The following is a 26,784-nucleotide window of genomic DNA, read 5'->3' on the forward strand; positions in this document are numbered from 1 at the left end:
GAGGTCGGCGGCGGAACCTTTCTCCCCGCCGCGCACGCGCGTCCGCCCGGGCCGACTCGGCACCGGAAGCCGCCGGCGACGCGGAAGCATGGAGGCCGCGGGCGCCGGGACCCGGGCGGCAGCCTCGCGCCTGGAGGCCCCCGAGCCCTCGGACGACCGGCTTTTCTTGGTTAAAGGTGTGCTGTGTGTGGTGCGGTGACAGAGGGAGATCCCCAGGGCCCGGCCTGGCGGCAGCGGACAATCCACCCCAGCGTACCGGCGGCTCCCCAAGGGCGAGGGCAGGTTCTCAGGCGCTGCTCCTGCCCGTGCTGCACCCGCCCCTGCACCTGCCTAGTGCCGCGCGCCCGATTCTGGTCCCACGGTGCCATTACATTTGTCCCCACGGGAGCAGCCTCACGCCAGTGTTCCAGGGAAGAGGGGAAGGGGACCCTGCGCCCGTTCCTTGCACCTGGGATGGGTACCTTCGGATGACCCTGGGACCTGAGGGGCTCAGCGCTCTCCGGGGTCACAGCCTACATCTTTTTACCTGGAAGGCCCTGCTGTTGCAAGGGTTAAGTGCTCGGCATGCCAACCCACTGGCTGCTGCACGGGAGAGAGAGGAGGCCGTCGGTTTCCCTAAAGCTTACAGTTTGGAAACCCCATGGGGCAGTTCTGCTCTAGGACTCAAAATCCGCATCTGGACTGTGTGTGTGTGTTTTCCCCCAACGGGTTTATCACCTACCATTGACCAGAGCTGCGCAGCCAGCGTTTCAGATATAAAAAAAAGAATTATGTAGGTACCTTAAATAGTGCCTAAGGCGTTCTCATGTACATTTTTAAAATTCCACTTTTGTTTGTTTTTCGTATGCATCCCTCCGGCCCACCCGATCCCCTCCTCTTGACAGGTGGCATTTTCCTTGGGACTGTTGCTGCCGCGGGAATGCTAGCTGGATTCGTTACGACGTTATCACTGGCAAAGAAGAGAAGCCCTGCCTGGTTCAGTAAGGTGTGTGACTCCGAAACCCATCACAACATCCATACTGTTTACAGGACATGGTTGCTGTCTGGTTTAGGAGAAATAAAGAATACATTGATGGCCTTTTATAATGCGTGAAGAAGCAAGCATTTCTATACATTTTAGATCCAAGAAGTGCACATCGTAACCAGTATTAATAACAGTAGCCAAGAACAGCTTTATTTTCTAACATATGGGTGCTTCTAAGTGCTGTTCTAAAGGCTTTATTCAAATTCCCTTATAAGGTACTGTGGTCCCCACTCACAGATCAGGAAACGGAGGCAGAGATGGATTAAGTACCTTGCCCAATGTGTCACTTTCCATCATTTGATTACTTGCAGGGAAGAAATGATGGAATTTGTTAGCAGCATTATTTTAGTAGACTTCATCCACTAGCCTGGGAACCTGGGAACTAATTATAGTACAGTTTCAAACTGTACTCCAAAAGAACTTAAGAACGCCCCAACTTTTCAGTTGGGGACAGCCTGCACTACTGTTATTTCAAGGCTTGCATTGTCTCAGCAGAGCCCCTGCTAGAACACTGGGAGTTACAAGCCACTGGGCTAGATAGCTGAACATTTTCCATTGCCATTCTTTGAGTAAACAAAGAGGGAAGAAGTACAAGCTCATGTTGCCAAAAGTTCAAGACTTTTGGAAGCTGGTACATTTCATATTTGTATAACATCCACCTCATAAAATCATTGTGCCATTATCTGTGGCACTGTGAGTTAAAATATACATATTTCATGTCTGCTCAGTTAAAATAATACAAAGGAGCTTCAAAAAGTTCAAAGATAGGGGATTTTTCCATGTACTCTGTGAAGCCCCCTAATAGACATACGCTTATGTAGCTAGCCGATCTAAAGTAACTTGGTGTTCCTACTTAATAAGATGGCATTGTAAGAACCTCCCCAATACCTCCTGAATTATTTTAAGACCGATTTTTGTAATAAATAGTCAGAAAGTGCAAGTTATTGGTCATCTTTTTGACACAACTACAGCTTCTGAGAAATTGTCAAGATAAATCTTAAAAAATATTTCTGTGTTATAAAAATATTACCAACTACCTCTGTGATGTAAAAAACGTGTTTTTTAACAAAATGATAATGTATGGATTATCAAGGGTTCATGAGGGAGGGGGGAAATGAGGAGCTGAAATCAAGGACGCAAGTCGAATGATGACGGCAACAAATGTACAAGTGTGCTCGACACGATGGATGATGGATGGATGGTGATAAGAGTTGTACGAGCCCCCAGTAAAATGATTTTAAAAAAGTATTTTTTTAAAAACTTCCAAAATATCAAAATGTTATATGAGTGCTTTGCTGGGAAAATAACTAGGTTGAATATTCTTTTTTTTAATTTTAATTTGATTTATATCAAACCATCTCAGAACTTAACTGAATAAAAGCTTAAAAACTTTTTTTTTTAAAAGAGCCTTGTTCTCAGTAACATAGTTGCTGTTCTGACAGACTTTGTACAGTTTAGTGTTTTATAGTTTCTGTGCCTAAGTAATAAATTCAACCTGCCACTTGCTCTTTCGAAGAGTGCAGGGAAATGCCTTCAGACTCAAAGGTATCATAACTCCGGAGTCTTCATGCAGAGTTTCTGTTGTGTTTTATCTTGAGGATGCTGAACACAGTGTGATTCGTTAAGCTTGGGCTTTCTACGCCTTCCTTGCCATGTACCATGTATACTCGAGTATGAGCTGACCCAGATATCAGCTGAGGCACCTAATTTCACCACCAAAACTGCATTAAGAATGTGCTGAAAACCTGGGCTGACCCTCGAGTATATGCGGTAAGTCGAGGGGGTGGCTTTTGTCAGAGATGTTGCTCAGAGCTAAAGACCTTTGTCTCGCATCCATTCCCCACTTTCTCCAGGGAGTCAGCCAGTGCTCTCTCTGAAATCTCTGAGCAGGGATAGGAACATCCTGGGACTGCGTTTTTATTTTTTGGTGAACTGAAGAATTCACTCCCCGAGGAAAAAGCTTGTGACTGTTTTCAACATCAAGCTTCCATTAAAATTTATTTTGGGGGAGGATAAAGAGAATAGTAATGACTTCTTTAATCTCAACATTATTTTCTGAGTCTGATGTGACAGAATTGTGAAATGTGCCAGTTTGGTTGATTGATTAGTGTTTGTGGGTTTTTTTTAATCTAAAAGGCAAAAATACCATTTTAATCTTCTTGCTATGTCATTAAGGATTCTTTTTATGCATAGTTATTACCCCTTACACTTGAATTAGTGAAACAAATATGGCTTGCGTAAATTTTATTTATATATATATATATATATATATATATATATATATATATATATATATATGTGTGTGTGTGTGTGTGTGTGTACATATGTGTAAAGGAGCCCTGATGGCATATTGGACTAAGTGTTGAGCTGCTAACCACAAGGTCAGAGGTTTGAATCCACCAACTGCTTCACAGGAGAAGTTGAAGCCGTCTCCTGCTGAAAAGATTTAAGTCTCAGAAACCCACAGGGACAGTTCTACCCTGCTCTATAGAGTTGTTCTGAGCTGCAATTGGCTCGATGGCACTGAGATGTATAAATATATATTTGCAAACATTTACGTATTTATAAACTATTTCTGTATATGTTACATATATATGTGTAAACATGGGCTCATTTTTTTTCTTCCCAGGGAATGACCTATGTCTCTAAAATAAAATTTAGGCCAGAGCATGTCCACGGGCCCTGGTTTAATGCTACTATTTCTGGAGGGAAATTCAGGCCAGTTAAGTAAGCTAGTGGTGTGTGTGACATCCGTGGTCTCTAGGGGACCACTGAAATGACAGCCATTGGGGAAGAGGGCTCAGATGAGTGAGAATGTTGTTTCTAAAGGTAGAAAATGCCTGAAGAAAAATCTCCTTCATATATGACTAGATCTGTCTACTGAAGATGTAAGCCATTTCTGACTACAGGAGGCCCTGTCCTGAAGCAGGGCACAGGGCTGCAGAAGTCAGGGCATCCTGGGCGCTATCCACAACCGCTCAGAAGCCCCACATTAAAGCCCTGCACTTGGCACTGTAGAGAGAAAATGAAGACTAGTTCCAGGTGGATAACAGGATGTTACAAACGTGCTCTCTCATCAGACTGGCTGATTAGTTGGATGTCGTTATCATTTAAATGCCAGTGATGGACGTTGGGAGCAATCTTGATAGAATGTTCTTGCATTTTCTGGAAGGATTAATGGCCCAACAGCAAATACATTTCTTCATAAGTGAGTAACGAAAGATGCACTCTTGGCTATTAAGACTTTTAAAGTCATATATATTTATATTTGAGGGGGTACCCCAAAAAACCAATTCCCTCCCCAAAGCTATGTGCTTACATTTTTTTGCAAAACAACCTATCACCTTCAAAGTACACTCCATTACTCTTAATGCATTTGTCAAATCTGCGATTTCACTCTTGGAAACATTTTTCAAACTCATTTGTTTGGATGGCTGACAGCAACCCCCTCATTTGTTTGTTTGTTTCTCATGTCTTCTACATCATCAATCTGCCATTCTTTCATGTCCCTCTGCATTCTTGGAAACAAAAAGTCCCACAGAGTGAGGTCAGGTGAGTCAGGTGTGTGGATCAAGAGAGGCATGCTGTGTTTTTCCCAGAACTGGCACTGAGATGGCTGAGTGAGCAGGTGCATTGTCATGGTGGCAAAACCAGTTCCTGTCTGCCACAAATCAGGCCTTTTTTGTCGCACACTGTTACACTATCTTTTCAGAACCTCTAAATAGAAAGCTTGATTAACAGTCTAACCTGGTAGAATGAGCTCTATCCAAATGCACTAGGAGTCAATACTTTTGTCCAGGAAGTTGATGGACGTCCAGAGCGAGGTTTGTCATCAGTTGACAGGTCACCTTTTCTGAAAGGAGGAACCCACTTGCACAGTTGAGTTTTTCCCCCAGTGCTGTCCTTGTGAGCTGTGTTCCTCATCAAAACAGTTTCTGCGTCATTTTATGTGAGCAGGAAACAAAATTTCACAGCCATATGCTTTCTCTTAAATCAGCCATTACAAAAAACAAGGTTGAGCAAAACTGCTTTGATGAAAAAGATCACTGTGTCCCAAGAGAACCCCCAGGCGACGTCACTGGGTGCACTAACTTCGGGCACTGCCGTTGCTCCATGGGAAAATGCATATGATGCAAGCTCCACCCAGCAGAGCTTGTTTCTGGTTTTGGGGGCTGCCCCCTCGTGTATATATCTTAAATGGAATTAACAGTCAGTCGTACTGAGTTCCTCAGACAGTTTAAACAGAAAATTACCGTATGACCTCACAATTCCCTCCAAGGTAGGTACCCATGAAAACTGAACTGAGGCATTCCAACAAGCATTGCACACCTGTTCAGAGTAGTGCGGCTCCTGCCGGCCGGGATGCCCTGTAGCTGATGAAGGGGATGCTCGTGAAGCAGTGAGACCCGCGAGAACTGGAACTCACAGACCGCCTTGTCTTTGTCGGTCCCAAAGTGCCCCTCCTCTGGCTGGGTGCAGTCTTGGACTTTTCTCCTTCCCATGGAAAATATTCACATTTTCCTCCACAGACAGGTTTCCACTTCACCTGGGTCGAAGCTTTGGAGGGTTCAGGGCACCCTGGAGTAATCCAGGCATAAAAATGGAGTGGGTTTGTGCCATGTGGGTTCAGAACATTAGGTTCTGTTAACAGTGCCAGACACCAAAAGTTACATATTGTATGACTGCATTTATGTGAACTCCCCAGAGCAGATAAATCTAGAGCAGTGGTTCTCCACCTTCCTAAGGCCGCGACCCTTTAATACAGTTCCTCATGTGGTGGTGACCCCCCAGCCATCAAATTACTTTCGTTGATACTTCATCACTGTCCTTTTGCTACTGTTATGAATCAGCCGACCCCAGGTCACGACCCACAGGTTGACAACTGCTGTCTTAGAGGAAGGGGACTTTTCAAGGAGTACTTCCTGGGAGGAGGTGAGCAGAATCTAAATTTAAGGAAGGATGTGGAATATAAGTCACGGTGAGGACTTTAAATGTATCTGCAGCATGGCTGGCCTTGCCGTATGAGGCACTTCTAGCTAGATGGTAGCTCTTACTGGGGAACTAGAAAATCACCGTGACCCTCCCTCCTCTGGAGGTTCAAGGCCTAGCAAGGTAAAAAGCTACACCTGTAATGACTGACGCACTTTCATGCTGCCAGGCGGCTGAGAGCTGCGCCAGCTGTAGCCAACAGTGAGTTACAGGGTGGGTATGCGAGGTAAGACACAGAGAGGGGGCAATGGACCTGCAAGATGGCAGGTATTAGCCAGTAGATGCCGAATGGGAGAGGCTGTCTCTCAGGCTGCTCTGTGTGACTCCAGCAAGGATCACGGGTCGCTGGGCCGCAGGCAGGCAGAGAGCCCAGCAGGCCCTGCTTCAAACAGCAGACGGTCAGCAGGGGGATGCAGTGCTTCAGAAAGCACTAACCGTCCCCACTGTAAGCAAAGCCAGAACACCAATTGCCGTTAAGACAATTCTGACTCCTCGTGGTCCTGCCTGTTAACAGCCTCCAGAGGGCTGTCATGGCTGTGACCTTTTCACAGACCACCAGGCCTTTCTTAGGAGGTGCCTCTGTCTTTGTTGGAACAGCCAGTTAAGCCAACCTTGCTTTTCCTAGTTCAGCATCGGCTTGTTTGGGGCTGCCGTTGAAAGCAGGGGTGTGAGAAGAGACCCTGAAGGTGCGTCCAGTTCTGGGAGTCAAGTGTAAGCTGGTAGCGTTAGGAGGTTTAATGCTGAATTAAAAATAAAGATACACCTGCCATAATATTGGTCCTTTTTGGAGGACAATCTCTAGGGTGACCCACCCACTGCCATCAAGTTGACTCTTACTCATAGTGCATGGCTTTGTAGAAGCTGAGACACTCAGCCGTCTGGAGCGTTTCTAATGCCCAGCTGAGTGCCATTGGTCACAGTCCTCATGCTGGGTGACCTTACTTGCCCTCTCTCTCCGAGTCGTCTCTCCCATGAACACACGTGCTGCCCCCGCCTTCCCTGTGGGACCTTCCCAGCTGTCTCGTCAGTCTGATCCCGCTTAGTCAGATCCCAGAGCACAGCTCTCACGACGCTCATCCTTTTCCAGTCGACGAACCTACTGTTGGCGCTAAGACTTCAGGGGATAGTTTTGCTTTAAGATTTAAAGCATCAGGGCAATAGTTTTGGGGGCTCATCCAGCCAGCAGAGCCCCAGAAAATCTGAGTTCCACAAGAATTTGAATTGTTAGTCTGTAGTCATTGTCCCCCTCTCCCCACCACCTTTGATCAAGATGTGTCTATAGACTCTGGGATCAGAAGGTTCAGTAATGGCAATGGACACCGTCCAGTTCTGGTCTCACAGGACGGAGGCAGCTGTTCACAGAGGCAGTTCGATGGGCATTCCGTATGCTGCTCTTAATTGAGACTCTCCTCCGCCTCTGTTGCTCTAAGCGAGTCGAGACCTGTTGTGCAAGAGGAGGGCCCCTTGCAAGACCCTGTGCCCTGTGCATTGAGCTAGGAGGTAGACCAGAGGGCTGAATGTCCTGTGAAACCATGACCTCCAACCTCCAAATCAAGCGGCTGCATCCCAGGAGGTTAGCTGTCCCTAAGTAGCCTAACCATCTACCGTTCTGTTGTCGTCATAAATCTGTCTGCCACGTAACTTTCGCCAAGTCAGCATTTCACAGCCATCCAACTGATTGACAGCAAGTACATTAATCAGCTGAACAGCCTTTACCCTTAAGGAGTGCAGTTTTTCCATCACCATAAAGTGTGAAATTGGCTTTTTAAGTGGAAACAATTCCCTGGTGTAAATGAGCGGAAAACACAGTCATTACTGGGGGTTGCTCAAATGCATACCTTCCTAGAAGCAAAGGAAGCAGTCGTAGCACTTGCAGGCCAACCTGGGGTTCTGAATTGAGGATACCCAATTATGAGACGTCCACTTAATCCACGGCTTGCTCTGGACTTGAAGGGTGATTGATCCATTAAAAAGAGAGACTATAGTTTCATGAATTTAAAGAACTTATCATTTTCCCCTGTCAGTTATCTGCCAACCCACACTAAATACCAACAAAATAAAAACGGTGAGAAACCATGAAGTTGTAGCTAAAGAAACTTTTTATGTCTGACTAGAAACCACGTTATTGTGAGAAATGGGTGAGTGCCCAACGGCCTGGCGAGGGTTAAGACATGGCCCCTCCTTTATTTCACACTCGACATTTTGCCATCTCCCCGATTGTTTGCAACTGCTTGTGAGACAGCTCATTTAGCCCCACTGACACACCAGTCATCTGCACCCTGTGAAGATCGCAAACATGGGTCCTGGCCACACTCAAGTGAGAGGTCAGCATCGACTTGGCCACGTGTTTTTACTGCCTACTAGTTCCTGTGTGTGTGTGTGTGTGTGCGCGCGCGCATCACTGGATGGGCACTTCTGGTGGCCTGACGTGACTCCTCCAGAGGGCTGGGTAGAGGAATGTGCGCACTGCATATGCAGATACTCCCCAGCACGCCTCTCGAAGGGCCGTCGGCAGTTACAGCAGGGCTGGCTCTCAGAGCAGCGTTCCCCGGCCGCCAGCATGCCATGATCTCTTCGACAACCCGGAAAATAAACCTTTGAAGTCCCCGTAAAACCATGGGCAACTTCCCTTGCCAAGGTGGGAGTGGGTGTTTTGTAAATGAGTGAGCCAGGTGTGTCAGGCCTCGAGCGCTGTCTCCCGTGCTGTTTGCCCGTTTGGAGTTTTAGTGGCATTTTCTCTTTAGACCTGTGTGCTCTTCAGCCCTCGGCCCGTTTGGTTTGACATAGAGGTTTTCCCAGTCTGACTGACCGCACAATAAGGAAGCCTATGGATCCGAACTCCTGTTTAAACTCATTTTACCAGGGGCTCTTACAGCCCTTATCCATCTGAACTCTGTGAGAAGGCAGTTGCCTCTTACTTCCACCTCCGCCTCCCCGGTACCGGCCCTGCGCTGATCACGGTGCCTCCCCGGTACCGGCCCTGCGCTGATCATGGTGCCTCCCCGGTACCGGCCCTGCGCTGATCACGGTGCCTCGCATACTCCAGGGTTTGCCAGTCAGAGCCGGACCTGGAAGGTTGGGCTTGGGGGCTCCCGGGGGTCGTTCCCCACCCACAGTGACCCCTCGATCTGCACGCAGGGTTTCCTGGGCATAAATCAGCAGGTCCCAAGCCCAGGAGGCGACTGGTGGGTTAATCTCAGGCTCAGTTATGACTCGACTGGAGCCAGCACGGTAGGAGGATGGCGGAACCCCAGCCGCAGGCGGCGTCCTCAGAGTGATGCTAAACACTTACCTTTCTCCTGCATGGATCCTTCTCACCTGACCTCTCTGTCTTCGTCGCAGGGCAGTGTGGCCACGGCGGCCTTGCCGGAGAGCGGGGCGGCCCTGGCCTTGCGCGCGCTGGGCTGGGGCTCGCTGTACGCCTGGTGCGGAGTGGGTGCTGTCAGCTTCGCCGTCTGGAAAGTGCTGGGCGTCCACAGTGTGAGTAGCAGCCCTGGGAGGGCATCTGTGAGTTCGTCCCCCACCTCCCTCCCTTCTCCAAAGGGCACCGGGCCTGGGCCTGTCCTAGAAAGTGGGTAGCGACAGTGGATTAACGGGGTCTTCACTACTCACCCGGCAACTTCTTACGAGCAAATCACACACGTAACTAGATATTTGAAGGTGGCGAAATCTGATCAGTTAAGAACATAGATGGTGCTGTGGCATAAGTGTTGGGCTGCAAACTGTGAGACCATTGGTTCAAACCCACCAACGACTCCTTGGGAGAAAAATGAGGCTGCCTGCTCCCGGGAGGGATTTACAGCCTCAAAAGCCCTGTGGAGCAGTTAGTTCTACTCTGGCCTGGAAGGCTTCTCTGAGTAGATTGGAACCCACAGCAGTGGGGTTTCCCTAATAGAATTTTACTTTGTATCAACGTCTTATGCCGTTGGGCATCCAGGTATATTAAGCGTCATTATAAAATATTTAATACACTTTAAAATGACTATTTAAATTATGAAAAAGTGGAACTGACCAGATCACCAAGGCGTTTGGCCTGATGACGGGACAGTGCACGGGGCCAGTGGGAGAGGAGCGGGTGTTGAAGGTCCTTGTGGTAGTCTGGGTAGACTAGAGAAATCCACAGAGACTATATGCGTAAGAGAGAGTTTCTTATAAAGGGTAAGTGTACATTTAGAAAGCATCCCAAGCCCATAAGTCCGACATTAGCTCATATGCTGGACACCGATCTACAAAGTCCTCCTCAATCTCATAAAACACACGCAATGACGCCTACTACAGAAGGAAAGCGGAATCAGTGAGCGGGTAAGCATCTCAGCGCTGGCAGGGGCCTCCACACGGCTTCCCCAGCATCAGGGTAGGTCCGTGTGGCTGCTCCTCAGGGACGTCTCGTAGGAAGTGAGCCTTGCCAGCTGAGGCAGAATGCTCTCTGAGGCAGCCACACACTGGTCTGACCATCAGAGAGCAGGAGACCAGAGAACCAGAAGGACGAGGTTCACTGAGCCATTTATCTCCACCCTTCAATGAAACTCCTGTGTATCGGCCAGGTTGGCACAATGAACCTTAACTAGCACAGCCCTATTGGAAGCTCAGTGTGGACGTGAGTTTGAGAGGTCTGTCGGAGAGCCAGGTGGTGGTTCACAGTGAGCAGAAGGCTAAGGAGAGGGAGTGGGGGAGCTGTGCAGGTCAGGGTGTCTGGCTTAGAGCCACACCATCTGACCAGGAGGGCGTACCAAGGCGATGGGGCACGTCTGGGGTGTAGCTGTTGGGGGGTGCGGTGAGGACCACGGAGCAAAGGGCTCTCCCTCCCCAAGATAGAGGGGAAGCAGGAAGCTGGTGTCCTGGGAGCCACGTGAAGCAAGCGGTCCGGGAGGAGTGATGGTGCTGGGTGGTGCTGTGGGTTAAGCGCCGCACTGCTGGGCATGAGGTTGACAGTCCAGACCTGTCAGCCACTCTGGGGGAGTGGATGCTATTTGCCCCCACAGAGACTTATTCTTGGGAACCCGGTGATTCTGAATAGACGCGACAGCAGTGGGTTCGGGTCCGCTGGAAGTGGTCACGTGAGCCCAGGGTTGGTCATTCTTTGTGGCTGCCGGTGTGGCAGCCCGTGGGGAGCGGCAGGGTGAGACCTGAGGGCAGGGATGGAAGCATGGGACAGGAGAAGCAGAGCTTTCAGGAAGACAGGCGACGCGCTCACTGTGGAGTAGGGAAAGGCGGCCACAGCTGGAGTGCGGCCAACGCGCGCTGTGTTTGTCCTGAGGTTGTGTGCTCATGGGGGGACCCAGCGCACGGGGTTAGTACTGCCAGGGTGAGGGGACTTGTGAAGCACCCTCTGACCTTAGTGAGCTCGCCACACTCGGCTCATCACGAGACACCGCCTTCTGGACCTCCTGCAAGTCACGTGGGCACACGGTGCTGCCCTCCAAGCTGAGCAGCATTTCCTTTGCAAGGGACACTGATGGCCACCCCTTGTTCGTAATGAGACAGTCAAGACTGCTCGGGCCAGCCAGAGCCTGTGGCCACAGTCTGCCGAACAGATCCTGCTGTCCGCCAGCTACAGCTGAGGCAGTGGGGACTTGGAGCGGGGAATGGCATTGCCAACATCGCAAAACTCGTACCGGCTGAGTCCAGGTGGGACCCAGGTTTGGCTGGCTTCCCTCCCTCAGCTGAGATGGGGTCAGGGACTAGGCTGAAGCAGGGGAGGCTAGTGAACACGGTTTTGCTTGTGACCTGGTCCCACAGTTCTTGACAAGCTGGCCAGTCTTTCTGCTGCCTTGTCCCCCAGCATCACCACCCACAGCACTTGGCCTTATGGCGGGCCGTTCTCTTCGCATGAGCAGAGGAGCGCTGCTGCAGCAGTCATAGTCAGTGGGGAAATGCTGGGGGTATAACGGGAAGGGAAAACTGGGGTTCATATTTAGAGATAGTATGACAGCAAACCTGGGGAAAACTGGGGCTAGGTATGGTTTGAAGTGTGTGAATGAATTAAGAACTGATGACTGAATTATTTCTTTTACTTTTCACTGTTTCTTATAGCTTACATACTACTTTAGGAATAACAGTGTTGGTTTTTAAGAACTGTGCTAGATTTGACCTTTACTCATTTATACTGATCAGTAACGCACACTGCTGTGGCATTCACAAACCTCCGTGGCTGCATAAGGTATCTCCTTTAGGATGGCAGGCAGTTACTGAGTCCTACAGTTATGACGCTTTCAGCTTCCCTAGCACGAGTGACTTAGCACTTCATGGCGACTGTGTGGAGTGGGGGGTGATGGCTCCACTGTCACTCACGCAGGCCAGAAACAGCAGTGAAGAGTCATAAGAATGAGCCAACACAAATGTCTGCACACCAAAGAATTGTTGCAAGGTGCTGTCCAGTCGGTTCTGACCATAGTGACGCTCCGCTCAGCACAGAGAAACATTGCCCGGTCCTGCACCACCCAGCAGTTGTCATGTTTGAGACCATGGATATCACCACACTGTCAGTCCATCTTGTTGAGGGCCTTCCTCTTGACCCCTGGCTTCTGCTTTACCAAGCATGCTGTCCTTCTCCAGGGACCTGTCCCTCCTGACAACACGTCAAAGTACGTGAGATGAAGTCTCATCAACCTTGCTTCTAAGGAGCACGCTGGTTGTCCTTCTAGAGACAGACGGATTCGGCCATTTCGCGGTGCATGGTGCTTTCAGTGTTCCTGACCAGCTCCACAATTCAAAGGCCCTGTTCTTCTCTGGTCTTCCTCAGTCACTGTCCATCTCTCACATACATATGAGGTGATTGGAAACACCACCGTTTGGGTCAGCAGTACCGTAGCCCTCAAAGAGGCAGATTTGCTTTTTTGATTCTCCAAAGAGAACTTTCTGTAGCAGATTTGCCCAATGCACTGTCATTTGACTTCCTGAGTGCTGCTTCAATGGGAACTAAGAGAGGTATTTCCTAACTTCTAGTAAATGTTTAGAATTTTGAAAATACAATTAGTCTCTGATTTAGAAGTCATAAGGAATCAACTCAATGTTCCATAACAGAATTGGGCCATTAAAATAAAATGATGCACATGAGAGCTAGACTGTGTGGCCCTTTGTTTCTAGAACGTGACCGTCTCTATAGTTCTACCTAGATTACTGTGTAAATAAAGTGAATTACGGTGCAGGTGAAGAAGACTGCAAGTCCCAGGGACTGACCGCCAAAAGACCAAACAAACCTGACTCGGAAGAAGAACAGCTAGAATGCTCCTGAGAGGCAAAGAGGGTCAGACTTCATCTCACACACTCTGCACATGCTGTCGGGAGAGACCAGTCCCTGGAGAAGGACAGCAGGCTCGGGAAAGTAGAGGTCAGGGAAAAAGAGGAAGGTCCTTGCTAAGACATTGAGCCTGTGGCTGCAACAATGGCTCAAACTTCAGAACAATAGTGAGGATGGGGCAGGACCGGCGGTGTTTCCTCTGTTGGGCACAGGGTCACTGTGAGACAATCGACTGCATGGCACCTACCACACAAACTATTTAGGGGAGGAAGAGGTTCCTGCCCTGGTGACTTGGATCCCAGAGGAGAGGCTGCAGATATGCTCTCTTCCTACCAACAGGTCCTGCGGTGGATGGGTTTCCATGCCTGTGTCGTCTGGTGAAAGCCGAGTACTGATGTCATTTATTTCCGGGCCTTGGCTCTTCCGTAGGAAGCCTGGCTGTGGCCTTACTGAAGAACTCCCTGCCATTCGACCCTGCTCCCAGGGGGCAGACAGCAATACTGGGCAGAGGCTTTGCTTGGTCGAGTTCCACTTTTTTCAAATCAGTATTTTCTGCCTCTCCTTGGGAAATGCCCTATGCGACTAAGGAAAACGGCCCCTGTCAGGAAATGTGGAACCAAGCGGTCTAAGTCCGGCATCTGGGTGAAGAACGTCCTCCCGCAGCCAGTGTGTGCAGCTCCCCCAGAAGAACCACGTGGAGACAGTGCTGACGCCCCAGTGGGCTCGCGGCGCCCTCTGCTGGCCTGAGCGGGAACAGGCGGCGTACATCATCCAAACCCTCCCTGCTGTCTGGCTGATGTCGCTCACCTTCCACGGAGGGTGCATGGCCTTTCAGGACAGCTGGCCAGGCCCGGCTGCCAAGGCACCTCTGGATGGTTTTAAACCACCGGTTTGGGGCAAGTAGTTGAGTGCTTAAGACAGCAGTTCTCAACCTGTGGGTCATGACCCCTTTGGGGGGCCAAACAACCCTTTCACAGGGGTTGCCTGATTCATAACAGTAGCAAAATGACAGTGATGAAGTAGCAACAAAAATAATTTTATGGTTGGGGGTCACCACTACATGCACTGTATGAAAGGGCCACACTATTAGGAAGATTGAGAAACACTGGCTTAAGACCTGGCCACCTGCGCCCATAGAGCGCAGCCGAGGAAACTCCACAGAGCAATTCTGTTCTCACCCTTGGGTCTGTGTGTGCCTGAATCTGCTCAAGGACCCCTAACAGCACAGCAGTTCAGGGTGCAAGCCGGGCCCAGGGAGGTGAGGGTGGGGTGAGGGGGACAGCAGCTGAGACCTGGTTTCAGCAGGGGGCAGAGATCTCTGCTTAGAGAGCATTTGAGGTGAGTGCTCCCCACTCAGTAACTATGGAAAGATGGTGGGCTGCCTGGCAAGACCCCGACGGTCAAAGGGAAAGAGACAGCCGAGCCCGTGTAGGTTATTCCCAAGTGATGGGTCCCTGAGGGGCTGTGCAGATTCCGGGCCAGACTGCCCGGTCTTCTTCTCCCTAGAGGAAATCATCCCTGATGGGCAGGAGGGAGCACAGTGGGGGCAGGTTCGTTTGGAATTTTATTTGGAGAGCGATCCTGGAAGAGAAGAGGCGCCTCTCTTGGGGCCATACCTGGAGGCGCTCTCGTCAAGGGCACGTCTTCTTCATCGTGGCTCTGCTCAATAAGCCAGCATTTCACGTTACTATTCCGTGCCTTTTCCCACCCACCTTACATCCAGCTGGAAGCCCTGGTGGCATAGTGGTTCCAGGAGTTGGGCTGCTAACCTCAAGGTCAGCGATTTGAAACCACCAGCCACTCTGCAGGAACAAGAGGAGCTTTTTACTCCTGTAAAGCAGAACAGTCTCAAACCCACGGGGCAGTTCTACCCTATCCTACAGAGTCGCTGCGAGTTGGAATCAATTCAGGAAGTTATTTTGCTTGCTATTATACTCAGCCTGAAGGTGTTCACTCAGAGTTTCCTCAAATCCCTTTCTTTTGACTTTTTGGCTAATCTCAAACTTCACCAATAAATATATCATGCTGTATTTCTCATAGTTCAGGAGTGAACTAGTACAGACAGGAAATCTGTCCTCAGACGTACAGGAATAACTAATTAACACTGAACCCATTAGTAAAGAGTCCCAGTGGCTTCATGGTTAAGCACCCAGCTGCCATCTGAAAAGTCGGCCGTTCAAACCGAGCATCTGCGACGGGGGAAAGCCAAGGCAGCCACTGCAGTAAAGGTGACAGCCTCAGAGACCCTCGGGGGCATCTGGCTTCCGTTTTTGTCTTTATGCAGCAGTGTTTTGGTTAAACGAATTGGTCCAGGAATCTGGAGTATGTACTCTTGTACAGGGCCGCCGTGAGACTCGGTGGCACTGAGTTTATTAGTACTGAATAGCCCAGACGCATAGCAGGATACTGATAAAATCTGAGGCTAGCAAGAAGTCAGATGGCTTTCAGGTCCTCACCTTGAAGGAAGGGGTGCTGTGCAGTGGGCGCCAGTAGCAGGAAGACTGCACAGGCGCCTGAGACGGAGTGGCTGAAGGCACTGCCCTCGGGGGTGCAGGCCTGTAGCCCCGGGCCACGGTCTGCAAAGGAAGGGGAGCCCCTAACAGTGCCATCCCTCCGCCCCGGGAAGCACACTTGCAGCTCCTGCCGATGCCGCCCCCGCCAGTCTCCTTCTCAAGACCCCCAGCACAGTGCTCCTGGTTGGGCAGAGAGGGTCCCATCTGAGAGCTCGTGCACCTTCCCGGGAGAAGGAGTGAGGCGTGCTTCCCTGGAGTCCTCGTTCCCTGACTGGAAGTGACCGCCAAGGTGGGCACAACAGGGACCTCTGTGTCCTGTCACTCCAGGCCTGCCGAGCGCATGGGGCAGCAGGTGGTTGAGAGACCAAGTCAGAGGTCCAGGCTCAGTTTAAAACCAGAAAAAGGACCATTGGACCTTGTCTTTAACCTAAGGCATGAGTTGTTTTGGTCTATTTCCACCACACCTTTTTGAAAATCCTACCCGGCTCCTTTCCTAAGTAGAACGGAGCCCCTGCAGTAAGGAGCGTCGGGAGAGTGGAGATAGGTGCGCAGCCATTCCGAGCAGAGGACAACTCCGCCATGGGAGGTTTGCGTTCCCAGCCTGACCCGATCACGGGCAAGCACCTCACACCAGCCCCACTGGGAAAAGGTCTTCTTTGTCCTCATTTCTCAAAACTGAGCCTCAGAAATCAGACCCCGCACCAATCTCCCTAAAGACAACCTGGGGGGGGGGGGGCGGAAGCACCGAGGGCAGAGCCATGGGTGTGTCCTGAGCTGTGGCTGCAGGGACCCGGGACAGGCTCGATGATCACAGACGTGTGAGAAACGGGCTGTGAGGGTATGTTGTTGTTGGGGCTCTTGGGCCGGTTCCCACAGCGTGGGCACGGCAGAAGGAAACACCGCCCGGTCCGGTCCTGCACCCCCACCAGCACGCCCGTGTCGGAGCCCATGGTTGCAGCTGCCGTGTCCTCCATTGCATTGCGGGCCTTCCTCCTTTCACTGCCCTCTTCTTTACCAAGCAGGATGTCCTTCTCCAGGGACTGGTCTCTCCTGACAACATGCCCAGAGTACGGGAGAGGAAGTCTCACCGTCCTCACTTCTAAGGAGCGTTCTGGCTGTATTCCTTCCAAGACAGATTCCGTTGGTTATTTCGACATCCCTTGGTACTTCTACGTTCTTCACCCAAATCCAAACGCATCGATTCTTCTCCAGTCTTCTTTATGTACTGTCTACGCCAGGGGTTCTCAAACTTTTTAAACAGGGGGCCCCGTCGGAGGGCCAGACTAGAGTTTAAAAGAAAACTATGAACAAATTCCTATGTACAGTGCACATATCTTATTTTGAAGTAAAAAAACAAACGGGACAAAAACACCTGGCAGGCCGGATAAATGTCCTCGGCGGGCCGCATGTGGCCCGTGGCTGTAGTTTGAGGACGCCTAGTCTAGGCTTTGCCCGCCTAGGAGGTGATCAAAATAAAGCGGCATCTTTGCTTTTTAACACTTCAGTCTTCTGCAGCCAGTTTGCCCAATGCAATATGTCATTTTGATGGCTTGGCTTGCTGCTTCCGTGGGCATGGCGATGCGCTAGCACGCAGACACTGCGTTACTCCTTCACCAGTGTTTCCGAAGATGAAGTATTCTCTACAATTGAGTTCTCTTGACTGAAATATTTTTCAGCAATCTTTGAAAGAAATAGAATGTGTTGTGTTTTTCTACTCTATGAATTGTACTGAAGGTAATTTAACTCTTTTCTTGATAATATGTAGCAGGTATTTGTCTTGTGTGAACAGACTCTGGGCTTATAGAGGTCTACATTCGCCTTTATGTACTTTTTCATGACGTAGTTTGGCTCTTATTTTTCCTTACATCAGAGAGACTGCTGTGTTACAAGGGTCAGTCAAAAAGTATTGCTACAACAATGAGCATCCTTAATGAAGCAAAAGTACCCCAATGTGAAGCTATTCCTTGAATGTGAAGCTATATCCCCTGGTGGCCGCGTGGTTCCCAGTGGGGCTGCTTACCACAAGGTCGGCTGTGGGAGACCACCAGCTGCGCTGTGGGAGGAACGTGGCTCTACCCCGTGCAGAGTGACAGCTTCAGAAGCTCCGAGGGGCAGTTCTGCCCTGTCCTACGGGGTTGCCGTGAGTTGCCACGGACTCAGTGACAGTGAGTTTTTGTGTTTATGACGATGGTGCTCCCATCTCTCCAATGCTTCTCCAAGGAATTCTGTGCTTCTCGGTTTATGTAGAACACGTCAAAACAGCAGTGTTATGTCTGTCTTAGTCAGGGTTCTCTAGAGAAGCAAAACCAGTGAAGCTTATATATGTAGGTAGGTAGATAGTTCTCTCAAGGAAATAGCTCACCCAGTTGTACAACAAGGCAGGCAGGCTAAAGCCTTCCCTGACTCGTGTCACTGCAGACACTGATGAGGCCAAGATCACCACCTCAGGTGGCAGGCTGCTGGCTGGGAAGCAAGAGGATCCAAAGTCAGCAGGTAAGGGGGTAGGCTACCGAGCCACAGATAGCAGTGGCTAAGTTACAGCAGGCAGTATGCTAGGTCCCGGGCTCTGTTCTAAGAAGCAGAGGTCAGATTGTAAGCCAGATGCAGCAAAAGAGCTTTGCCAGGTGGTCATATATACTTGACTACTGGAAGCAGGCCACACTCCAGGGAAGCTCCTTTCTAGTTGATTGGCTGGCTGCTCACAGAAGGTCTCGTCATGGAGGTGATTCCATGATAGGAGATCTCACCATTGCGGATGACCACATCATAACCGCCTGCCAACCACTGCACGTCATGATCAGCCCGGTTGACACACCACCTCAACCATCACAGCAACCTCAAAGGACTCAGTGTGTTCCTTTTAAAGAGTGAGTTTGGGAAAGAAAAGCCAATTTGTAGAGCCAAGATCTGGATTGTGGGGGAGGTCGGATCAGGTTGCTCGACAAAATTCTCACCGCTGTGACGCTTGAAGAATGAGCAGCACATTGTCACGGTGAAGAAACATTTCTCAGCATACCTTTCCTGGCCTTTTTCTCACCAGTGCTGGTTTCTGTTTTCTTAACATGTCTTCTTAATAAGCATTGTGATCGTCCTGTGTCCCTTGGGAAAATTATCCGGACGATCCCTTTGGGATCCCAAAAGACAGTCACCCCAACCTTCTAAGACGGCCCCTCTGCCCCCTCAGAATCCAGTTAGAATGGACTTTTATTTAAGGCACCAGATCTAAGGAGACTAAGACTCAGTAGACGACAGAGAGAACTTGTCTGCAGCCACTCACTGATGACAGACTTGTAGGCACGTCATTTTATTTGGGATAAGCCTGTGCACGTATAAACTGGGGCCCTAGCAGCAATACTCTGCGGTTTACCCTTCAGGGTCTCCACTTAAGCATATTTCTCTTCCCCAGACCATCCAACCTGAAATGAAGCTGCCTCCTCGCTGCACCCTGCTCCCCACCCCACACCCCCTCAGTACTTGGACATTGGCCCCTTTTATTTTCCTCACAGCACTTGCTGCAAAATGAAATGTTGTCTATTGTCTTGTTTCCTGTGTCTTCCCAGAAAGAATGTACTTCGTGTATCTTTCAGGGCCCTGGTGGTGTAGTGGTTACAAGTTGCTGCAGTTCAAACCCCAGCTGCTCCTCAGGAGAAAGACGGAGCTTTATACTCCCGGAAAGGGTAACAGAGCCGGAAACCCACAGGGACAGCTTTACCCTGCCCTCCAGGGTTGCTGTGTCAACCTCGACTGATGGCAGGGAGTGTGCGCTGCATCTTCAGAACCTAGAGCTGCCTAGCACGTGATACGTGTTCAGTCCGCATGGGCTGAATGACATGGTCGCTCCACTCTGCCGTTTCAGTGGCCCCTCTTCCCTTGAAGAAGAAGCCTAGTTCTTTGAAGCAGTTCACGATGCGCTCCCTCCCTGGTCTGGCCCAGCCTGTTCTCCAGCTCAGTGCCTCTTCACTGGGACCACTGGGACATTTCTATCCCCTGAAGCCCCCTGGCAATGTCTGGAGACCACTGGATGGCGATAACTAGTGTCTGGTGGGTGGAGGCCAAGGGTGCTGCCCCACCTCCTACGTGACAGACAGAATTTCCCGGTCTAGGCGCCAGTAGAGCTTCAGAGGAGAGTCTGGCCGTGTCTGAGGACCCCTGCTGACGGAAAGCTCTGGTCACATCAAAGGCCGTGTCTGCTCTGCCGCTGAGCCTTGTACTCAGATTCCTCAGCCTGGACCAGCCTGTCCCCGCCCCGTGCTCTTTGTCCACGTAGCATCTTCGTACGAATCAAAGTCGTCTATTTAAGCAGCTCAAGGTTGAAAGAAACATAAGTTTCTACCTCAGATTGAAAGTGCCTTCTACATAATATCGTTTTCCTTTTTTTTTTAGATAAAGCTCTTGTTAGAGAAGACTGCAGTGTGGGTTTTACTGCTTGGGCAGTTAGAGAGACTAGCTGGAATGGGTGAAGGGCATCTCTGCAGTTAACGCTTGTAGCTGTAAAGTGAAAGTCTCTCTAAGTGCATACTAATGGAACTTACTTATTGAGCCACATTAAGATGTTTGCCCCCGCCCCACCCCACCCCGTAATGATTTAAAGGACCCTGAGTGGCATAGTGGCTATGTGTGATCCTCAAGGTCAAAAGTTCGAACCTACCAACTGCTCCGTAGGAGAAAGAGCTTTCTGCTCCTGTGAAGAGTGAAAGTCTCAGAGAGCCACGGGGGGCGGGGGTTCTGCCAGGTCCTGTCTGCACTGACTCATGGCAGTGCGTTTGGTTGTGTAATGGTTGACACAGTCACTATGGGGAGTGCATCATGAACTTTGGTAAGAAGTGACTATCTAGAACAAAAATGAGACTTGGGTATCTGTTTCCATTGATTAGCTTTCCAAGCCCTTGACTGATATTTAAGAACCAACAGTGGGTTGTTGATCTCAGGGTTCTTTTTGGATTGACATTCTGTCCTTAGCATATATACATATTTTTTTCTTTTTAAAGATCATTTTATTGGGGGCTCTTAAAGCTCTTATAACATTTCACACATCAGTTGTATCAAGCACATTTGGACAGATGTTGCCATCACATTTTCTAAACATTTTCTTTCAGTTTGAGTCCTTGGTATCAGCTCCCTTTTTTTCTCCCCCTCCCTCCCCCACTCCCCAAATCGGGCCCTGCATCCCCAGGAAGCCACCTCCAGGGAAACCCCCTCAAGGCACTGGGATTTGCAAAGATCCCACCCAAGGCTTAAAAGCTGTCACTATCAGTATCTGCTGAGCAAGAGAACTGCAGCCAACCTTAATTCCTATTTTATAATATTTCAAATCACCAGGAAGTCCTTTAAATGCCAGCGCCGTGCCCTGCTCTGCTTGTGTGCTGCTGAGTTTCAGACTGCCCAGGCTGCCCACGAACGCTGCACCCATGGCAGCCGCCTTTTTATCTCGCCCCCTCTCAAATCAAGGATTCGGTGCCTTGACTTCTTTAAAAGCTTTCCAAAGAGCAAAACATCTAAAATACGTTAAAGGATAAAACTAGTCTGTCATTGTGTGTGTGTTTCCGTGCATTTCTAGCATCGCAGCTTTATTTTCGAATGTGACCAGATTTTGAAAGCACAGCTTGGTTTTGTGGCTTAACTCGGTAAAGCTGGGTACTGGTTTCATAAATAGATAAGAAATCTCTGCGCTTATCTACCGTTTCATCTGAAATTGATGCACCAGCTTTGCCAGGAGCCCCCCCACCCCCACGGGCAGCTGCCGTTTGACTCAGCCCTCTTCCCAGAAGTCTCTCCAGGGGGCGCTCCAGCCCTGCCTTCCCTCCACCCTCCATTCTGACTGCACGTTTCAAAGCAGAGCAGCCCCCAGGCCCTGCATGACGATCCCCTTTACAGAAGCAGAGGGCCAGGGCTCGAGTGGCCAGTACATACCAGCCGCACCACCCAGCGACCGGACACACCTCCCGAGCTTTACCTGCCACCCTTCCTGACTCCCTGTGTGTGCCCGGCTCTGTTCTTGGGACACGTTGGGGAACCAAAGGAGGGGTGTCTTCCTGCCGTGTTGTTGCTGTCAGGTACCCTCGAGGCTATTAGACTCGTAGCGGCCCCTTGTGGCACAGAATAGAACCCTACCCGGGCCTGCACCAGCCTGACGCTCGTGATGCTTAAGCCCATGGCTGCAGCCCGTGGATGTCCTCCTCGTGGCCACTGACGCTCCCCCCTTCCCCGGCATGAGGCCCTTCTCCAGGGACTGGTGCTTCCTGCTGACATGTCCATGTCCAGGGTTCTATGTGTCTCACCGTTCTCAGGGAAGGGACATTCCGCCTGCACCTCCTCCTGGACAGACCTGTGCGGTCCATCGTGTCTTCACCGCACCACGAGTCAAGGCCATCGCTTCCTCAGCCTGCCGTGTTCACTGCCAGCTGTGCATGTTTACGGGGCAACTGAACTCTCGGGGCCGGACGGACGTCAGGCTCGCCTTAGTCCTCAAAGTGACTTGTCTTTTAGCACACTAAGGATGTCTTCTGAGGCAGAGCTGCCCCGGGCACTGCCCTGTCCGATTTCCTGACTGCTGCTTCTAAGGGCCCAGGTACAACGCAGGCTTGGACAGCTGCAGTGTGTTCTCTGTTGGCCACAGGGCTGCTTGTTTACCGTCTGCACGTTGAACTAGAATCCATTCTGAAGGCTCTGCTCTTTGGTCCTAGCAGTCTTCCAAACCTTCCACCCTCCCAGCAAGGCTGTCTTCTGCACAGCTCAGATTGTTAACGTAGCGACAGTCATAACTAGCCACACTTAATGAGGCGTGGTAAAAGGAACCCCGGTGGCCCAGTGGTTAAGCCTGTGGCTGTGAGTTCAAAGGTCAGCGGTGTGAACCCACCAACAGTTCCATGGGAGCAAGTAGCAGTCTGCTTGCAGTCCCATGGGGCGGTTCCCGTGTCCTGCAGGCATCGACATGACGACAGTGGCTTTGGTGTCAGTGTGCAGGACTTAATGCTGTAAGCGGGGGAAGGACAGCGTGCTTGCGATGCAGGACTTCAGAAGTTCATTCGGCATGGCGGTTGGGAGAGGCCTCCGCCAGGGCTAGCCGTTCCGAGTTGGCCTGGATTGGGGTGGAAGGAACGTCAGCGGGGCTCCGGAGCGGCCACCTTCGCCTAAACATGTCTGGTGGTCTTCCTTCCTCAGCCCCCGGAACAGTAGAGCGCACCCAACAGGTCACCTTCCTGCACTCAGCGATACCCGCGTGCTGCATTTTGATTCCGGAACTTAAGGCAGGGCTTCAACTCCAGTGGAGTGACACCCCTGACCGAAGGGCGGTGGACGCTGGGAGGACCGGGCATCTCTCCGTCCCAGCACTGCCCCTCTTGAGGCTTAGTGTGAAGAGCAAGCTGCTGTGTGTGGGGAGTTTGTCTTGTAGAGCCCACTCTCAACACCCCCACCCCGGCCTCGCAGGATTGCTTTGAAGCTGAGGGGAGACGGAAGAGGCGGCTATCAGAGATTGTATTGCTGAAGAGGTTCCCACTGTAGCAAGATGGCACTGGAAAGAAGCCATCCAGCTCAAAGCCTGCGTGCCCTTAGTTTCCTCAAGAACACTCATCCTGAAACCCAGCTCAACGTATCCGAGGGGCCAGTCGAGGCAGAAGGGAGGAAGGGCCTCAGGTGAAGACTTGTCAACTAGGGCTGGATCAAAGAAGCCCCAGTTATCAGAAATATGAAAGGATTCTCTGAAATGTCGACTCCTATTAGAGGCTATTTGAACTCATTTCTCATCTGGCAGACGGCTGCCATGCATCCATCTACTGCTAGTGCTGAGAAAGCACAGGCAGTGCTGCCTTCGCTGGTCAGCGTGCCACTGAGCTTGTCCCTCGGTCATGTGTGTGGGACACCGGCCAGAGCTGCCAGCTGACGCCCTCCCCCCAGCCCCTTAGCCCTCAGCCCAGCTCAGTGGCTCCTCTACCTGGCCAGGAAGCAGGCGTCAGCATTCTCAGAGGAAGCTTTTTGCCACGAGTGAGGTGCTGGAGGGGCCACTCCAGGGCCTGGCTTCCACTGAAAGGTGGAGAGAATGGGCCTCCTCTTCTCAGTTGGCATCTGTACTATAGTATAAGGAGCCCTGGGGGGGTGTGAGTGAAGCGTGGGTCAGCCAATCTCAAGGTCAACAGTTCAAACCCACTGGCCCGCTCTGGAGAAAGATGAAGCTTCCGGCTTCCCTAAGGAAACTTACATCCTCAGAAATCCTAGATTGAGGGTCACTGAGTTAGAATCAACGTGTGGGGGACCAGCCCCCACACCCGAACGGGTCCTAGGGGGCGGTTGTGTAGTTGAGCGGTAAAGTAAAACCACCACAGACAAGGCACGCAAGTGCTCACCTCTCCATGGCGACCGAGCCGGAGTGAGAGGTGAGAGCATTCTCTCGCTAGCTTATAGAATCTCAGACATGCAGCCACGTCACACACTGAGCGGGAAGGGGTTGCACTGGAGTCACCCCAGTCACGGGAGGGCCGAGCTAGGGGTAAGCACGCAATAGGAAGGAGGTACTAGACTAGAGGTATACATGTGACAGGAAGGGCCATACCAATCGAGATGAGCTCTAGAGTTAAACGACGGTGGGTCAACCTTAGCTCTGAGCTGGCTTGACCTTCAGGGCCCTGAGCTCCTGCCCTGGGGCACAATCTATGATCCGGATCAGAAGGGAGTGGGCAGTACTTCCAGTGGGAAGACAACAGGGTCTGATGGGCTCACTGGCAGTCAAGCGTCTAGTAGCAGCTATGGGCTTACCAACAGCACCTTAAACTTCTGGTTTTTTTTTTTGCATGATGCCTTATACCTGGTCCCTTTGGCACCTTGTGATCGCACAGGCTGGTGTGCTTCTTCCATGTGGGCTTTATTGCTTCTGAGCTAGATGCCCGCTTGTTCACCTTCAAGCCTTTAAGACCCCAGACACTATCTCTTTCGCTAGCCGGGCACCATCAGCTTTCTTCACCACATTTGCTTATGCACCCGTTTGTCTTCAACGATCGTATCATGGAGCAGCACCTTAAACTTGGCATTATTTTGCGAGAACATTGTGGGGGGAGCTTGTACTCAGGGGAATGATTGACTGCATCTCTAACCACAAACACTGGAGGCCCCCTCCACCAGAGCATTCTTAAACAGGAGCACAGAGGGTTTGCCTGCACACGCTCTCTGCCCGGCTCTGTTTCCCATATCGACACAATGGCAGGGAATTGGGGCTTGTTGCGAATAGCTCCATGTAATGGGTTCGTTCACCTGTGTATTTCATCAGCTAGCACGTTTCCATTCCCTTGGGTGGCAACTTGGTGGGGCGGGTCAGAGCGGAGTGGGAGATGGTCAAGCATGCTCCAACTTGGATTCCAACCATCGGGCTTGAGTGTTTTTAAAATTTTTTCCATTTTAAAGTCACATCAGATAGATAGTCATGCTGGTAGAAGGTCCTTCCTGCCTTGGAAGGACCACAGTCCACCGCAGACCATCCTCCAAGGTCGCCATGGGATGAGCTTCGTTCGGGTCCTTCCAGATGGATACCACAAGCCATACACTGTCCTTTTGTGTGTTCTGGAAGGCCAGCCACGGGCACCTTGTCATTCCTGGTGGGACCAGAGTTTAGAGGCCAGGTAACATCCACATAGGCATTTTCACTTGATTTACCTGCTAAAAATAGAAAGCAAATCATTCCAAGGCTTGGCATGCAGGTGATGCCACTGTCTCTCCACCTGTGAGCGGTGGGCTGACTCGGCCAGCCAGCAAGTTGTCAGTCTCTAATAGCCCCGGCCCTTGCCCCATCTCTGAACAATTGCTTACTGACTCTCTTCTTCTTCTTCTAGATGAAAGACTTTCGCAGTAAAATGCAGTCAATATTCCCGACAATTCCCAAGAACCCTGAGTCAGCTGCTGTGGAGTGGGAGGAAGCCTGGAAATCTAAATGAGACAGGCCTGGAGGACCTGGAACAGGGAGTCCCAGGAAAGAGGACCCTGGAGAGACTGCGCCTTGGGGACATGCGGGCCTCGGCTGCTCCTTGGGGTCTTCGTCACAGGCAGGGGCTTGAAATGTCTTTGCCTGTGTGTCCGTTTAAAAATAATCCTTCTAGAGAGGTGTTTGCTCTGTGATGAGACTCTGGGTCATGTTAGGCTTCTGTTCTTGCTGAAATGACGGTGCGACCATGGAGAAAGAAAAGTAACAGTCTGGTGGAGAATCTTTATAAACAGACACCTGTACTTCAGCTTGTCCGAGAAATGAGGCTCAAGAGCTTTTCTTATAACCTTGTGACTGTCAGAATGTGGAGGGCTTACTCCAATTAGGGAATCCTGGTGGTGCAGCAGCTAAAGCACTCCACTGCGAACAGAACAGAGGGAGGTTGGGACCCGCCGGCCGCTCCTCTTGACAAAGACATGGCGGTGGACTTCCCTAAAGACACAGCCTTGTCGCCTGCGAGCAGCTCTGCCCTGACCTGTGGGTCCGTGAGTCAGCTGACTCCTGGCAGTGACTTTGGTTTGAGTTGGCGCCTATTCACAGACAGACAGGCAAATCTGGAGCTTCAGGAAGTAGGCGCGCTCTACAATCTTGACCATGGGTTATTTGCAGCTAGCTCTAGCTGGTCACCCACTGGCCTGACCCTCTAACCCAGGGAATTCTTACACCGAGGCCAGGAAGCCAGTAACAGACCCTAGTCACGTGACAAGAGCTACTGCGGGGTAAGGATGGCGAGGGGATAAAGTGCCCTGTATGCAGAAGCTGGTTCTGAGCCCCTGAACACCGACAAGTGTATAGTTTGTCTTAAGTGTACCTCCCCTGGCAAAACCCAAACAAACTCACTGTCCTCCAGTCCATGCTGACTCACAGCGGCCCTCTAGGACAGTGTAGAGCTGTCCCCCCAGGGCTCCCGAGGCTGGAGATCTTTATGGAAACCGACGGCCTCATCTTTCCCAGTGCCTTTTCGGGCAGCAGCCCAGCTCTCGGCCACTGGCTGGATGCCACTCAAGTGAGAACCCGTAAAATAAATACAGCACTCACCTTTTCTTTCCCA

The 26,784-nt window shown here is 50.8% G+C and overlaps 1 protein-coding gene across 2 annotated transcripts; it reads left to right on the forward strand.

The window, feature by feature from the left end:
* Positions 1-10: 10 nt before the first annotated feature.
* TMEM242 (transmembrane protein 242) lies at positions 11-26,784 on the forward strand. Of its 2 annotated transcripts, XR_012785366.1 has the most exons (5): positions 11-176; positions 885-985; positions 9,356-9,493; positions 13,593-16,929; positions 25,585-26,784. XR_012785366.1 is itself a non-coding variant. In XM_075554335.1 (4 exons), the coding sequence occupies exons 1-4, from the start codon at positions 89-91 to the stop codon at positions 25,684-25,686; spliced, it is 429 nt and encodes a 142-aa protein (XP_075410450.1). In that variant the 5' UTR covers positions 32-88; the 3' UTR covers positions 25,687-26,784. The 2 variants fall into 2 exon arrangements, 1 of the variants encoding a protein (XP_075410450.1); XM_075554335.1 differs by lacking the exon at positions 13,593-16,929 and having other exon boundaries at positions 32-176.

The sequence above is a fragment of the Tenrec ecaudatus genome, chromosome 7, assembly GCF_050624435.1.
Source record: "Tenrec ecaudatus isolate mTenEca1 chromosome 7, mTenEca1.hap1, whole genome shotgun sequence".
Taxonomy (NCBI): Eukaryota; Metazoa; Chordata; class Mammalia; order Afrosoricida; family Tenrecidae; genus Tenrec; species Tenrec ecaudatus.

Bases quoted from the DNA above. Each gene is read 5' to 3' on its own strand.
- TMEM242 (XM_075554335.1), top strand. From the start codon at position 89: ATGGAGGCCGCGGGCGCCGGGACCCGGGCGGCAGCCTCGCGCCTGGAG. The intron at 177-884 runs GTGTGCTGTGTG...TCCTCTTGACAG, and splicing joins CCGGCTTTTCTTGGTTAAAG to GTGGCATTTTCCTTGGGACT. The intron at 9,494-25,584 runs GTGAGTAGCAGC...TTCTTCTTCTAG, and splicing joins AAGTGCTGGGCGTCCACAGT to ATGAAAGACTTTCGCAGTAA.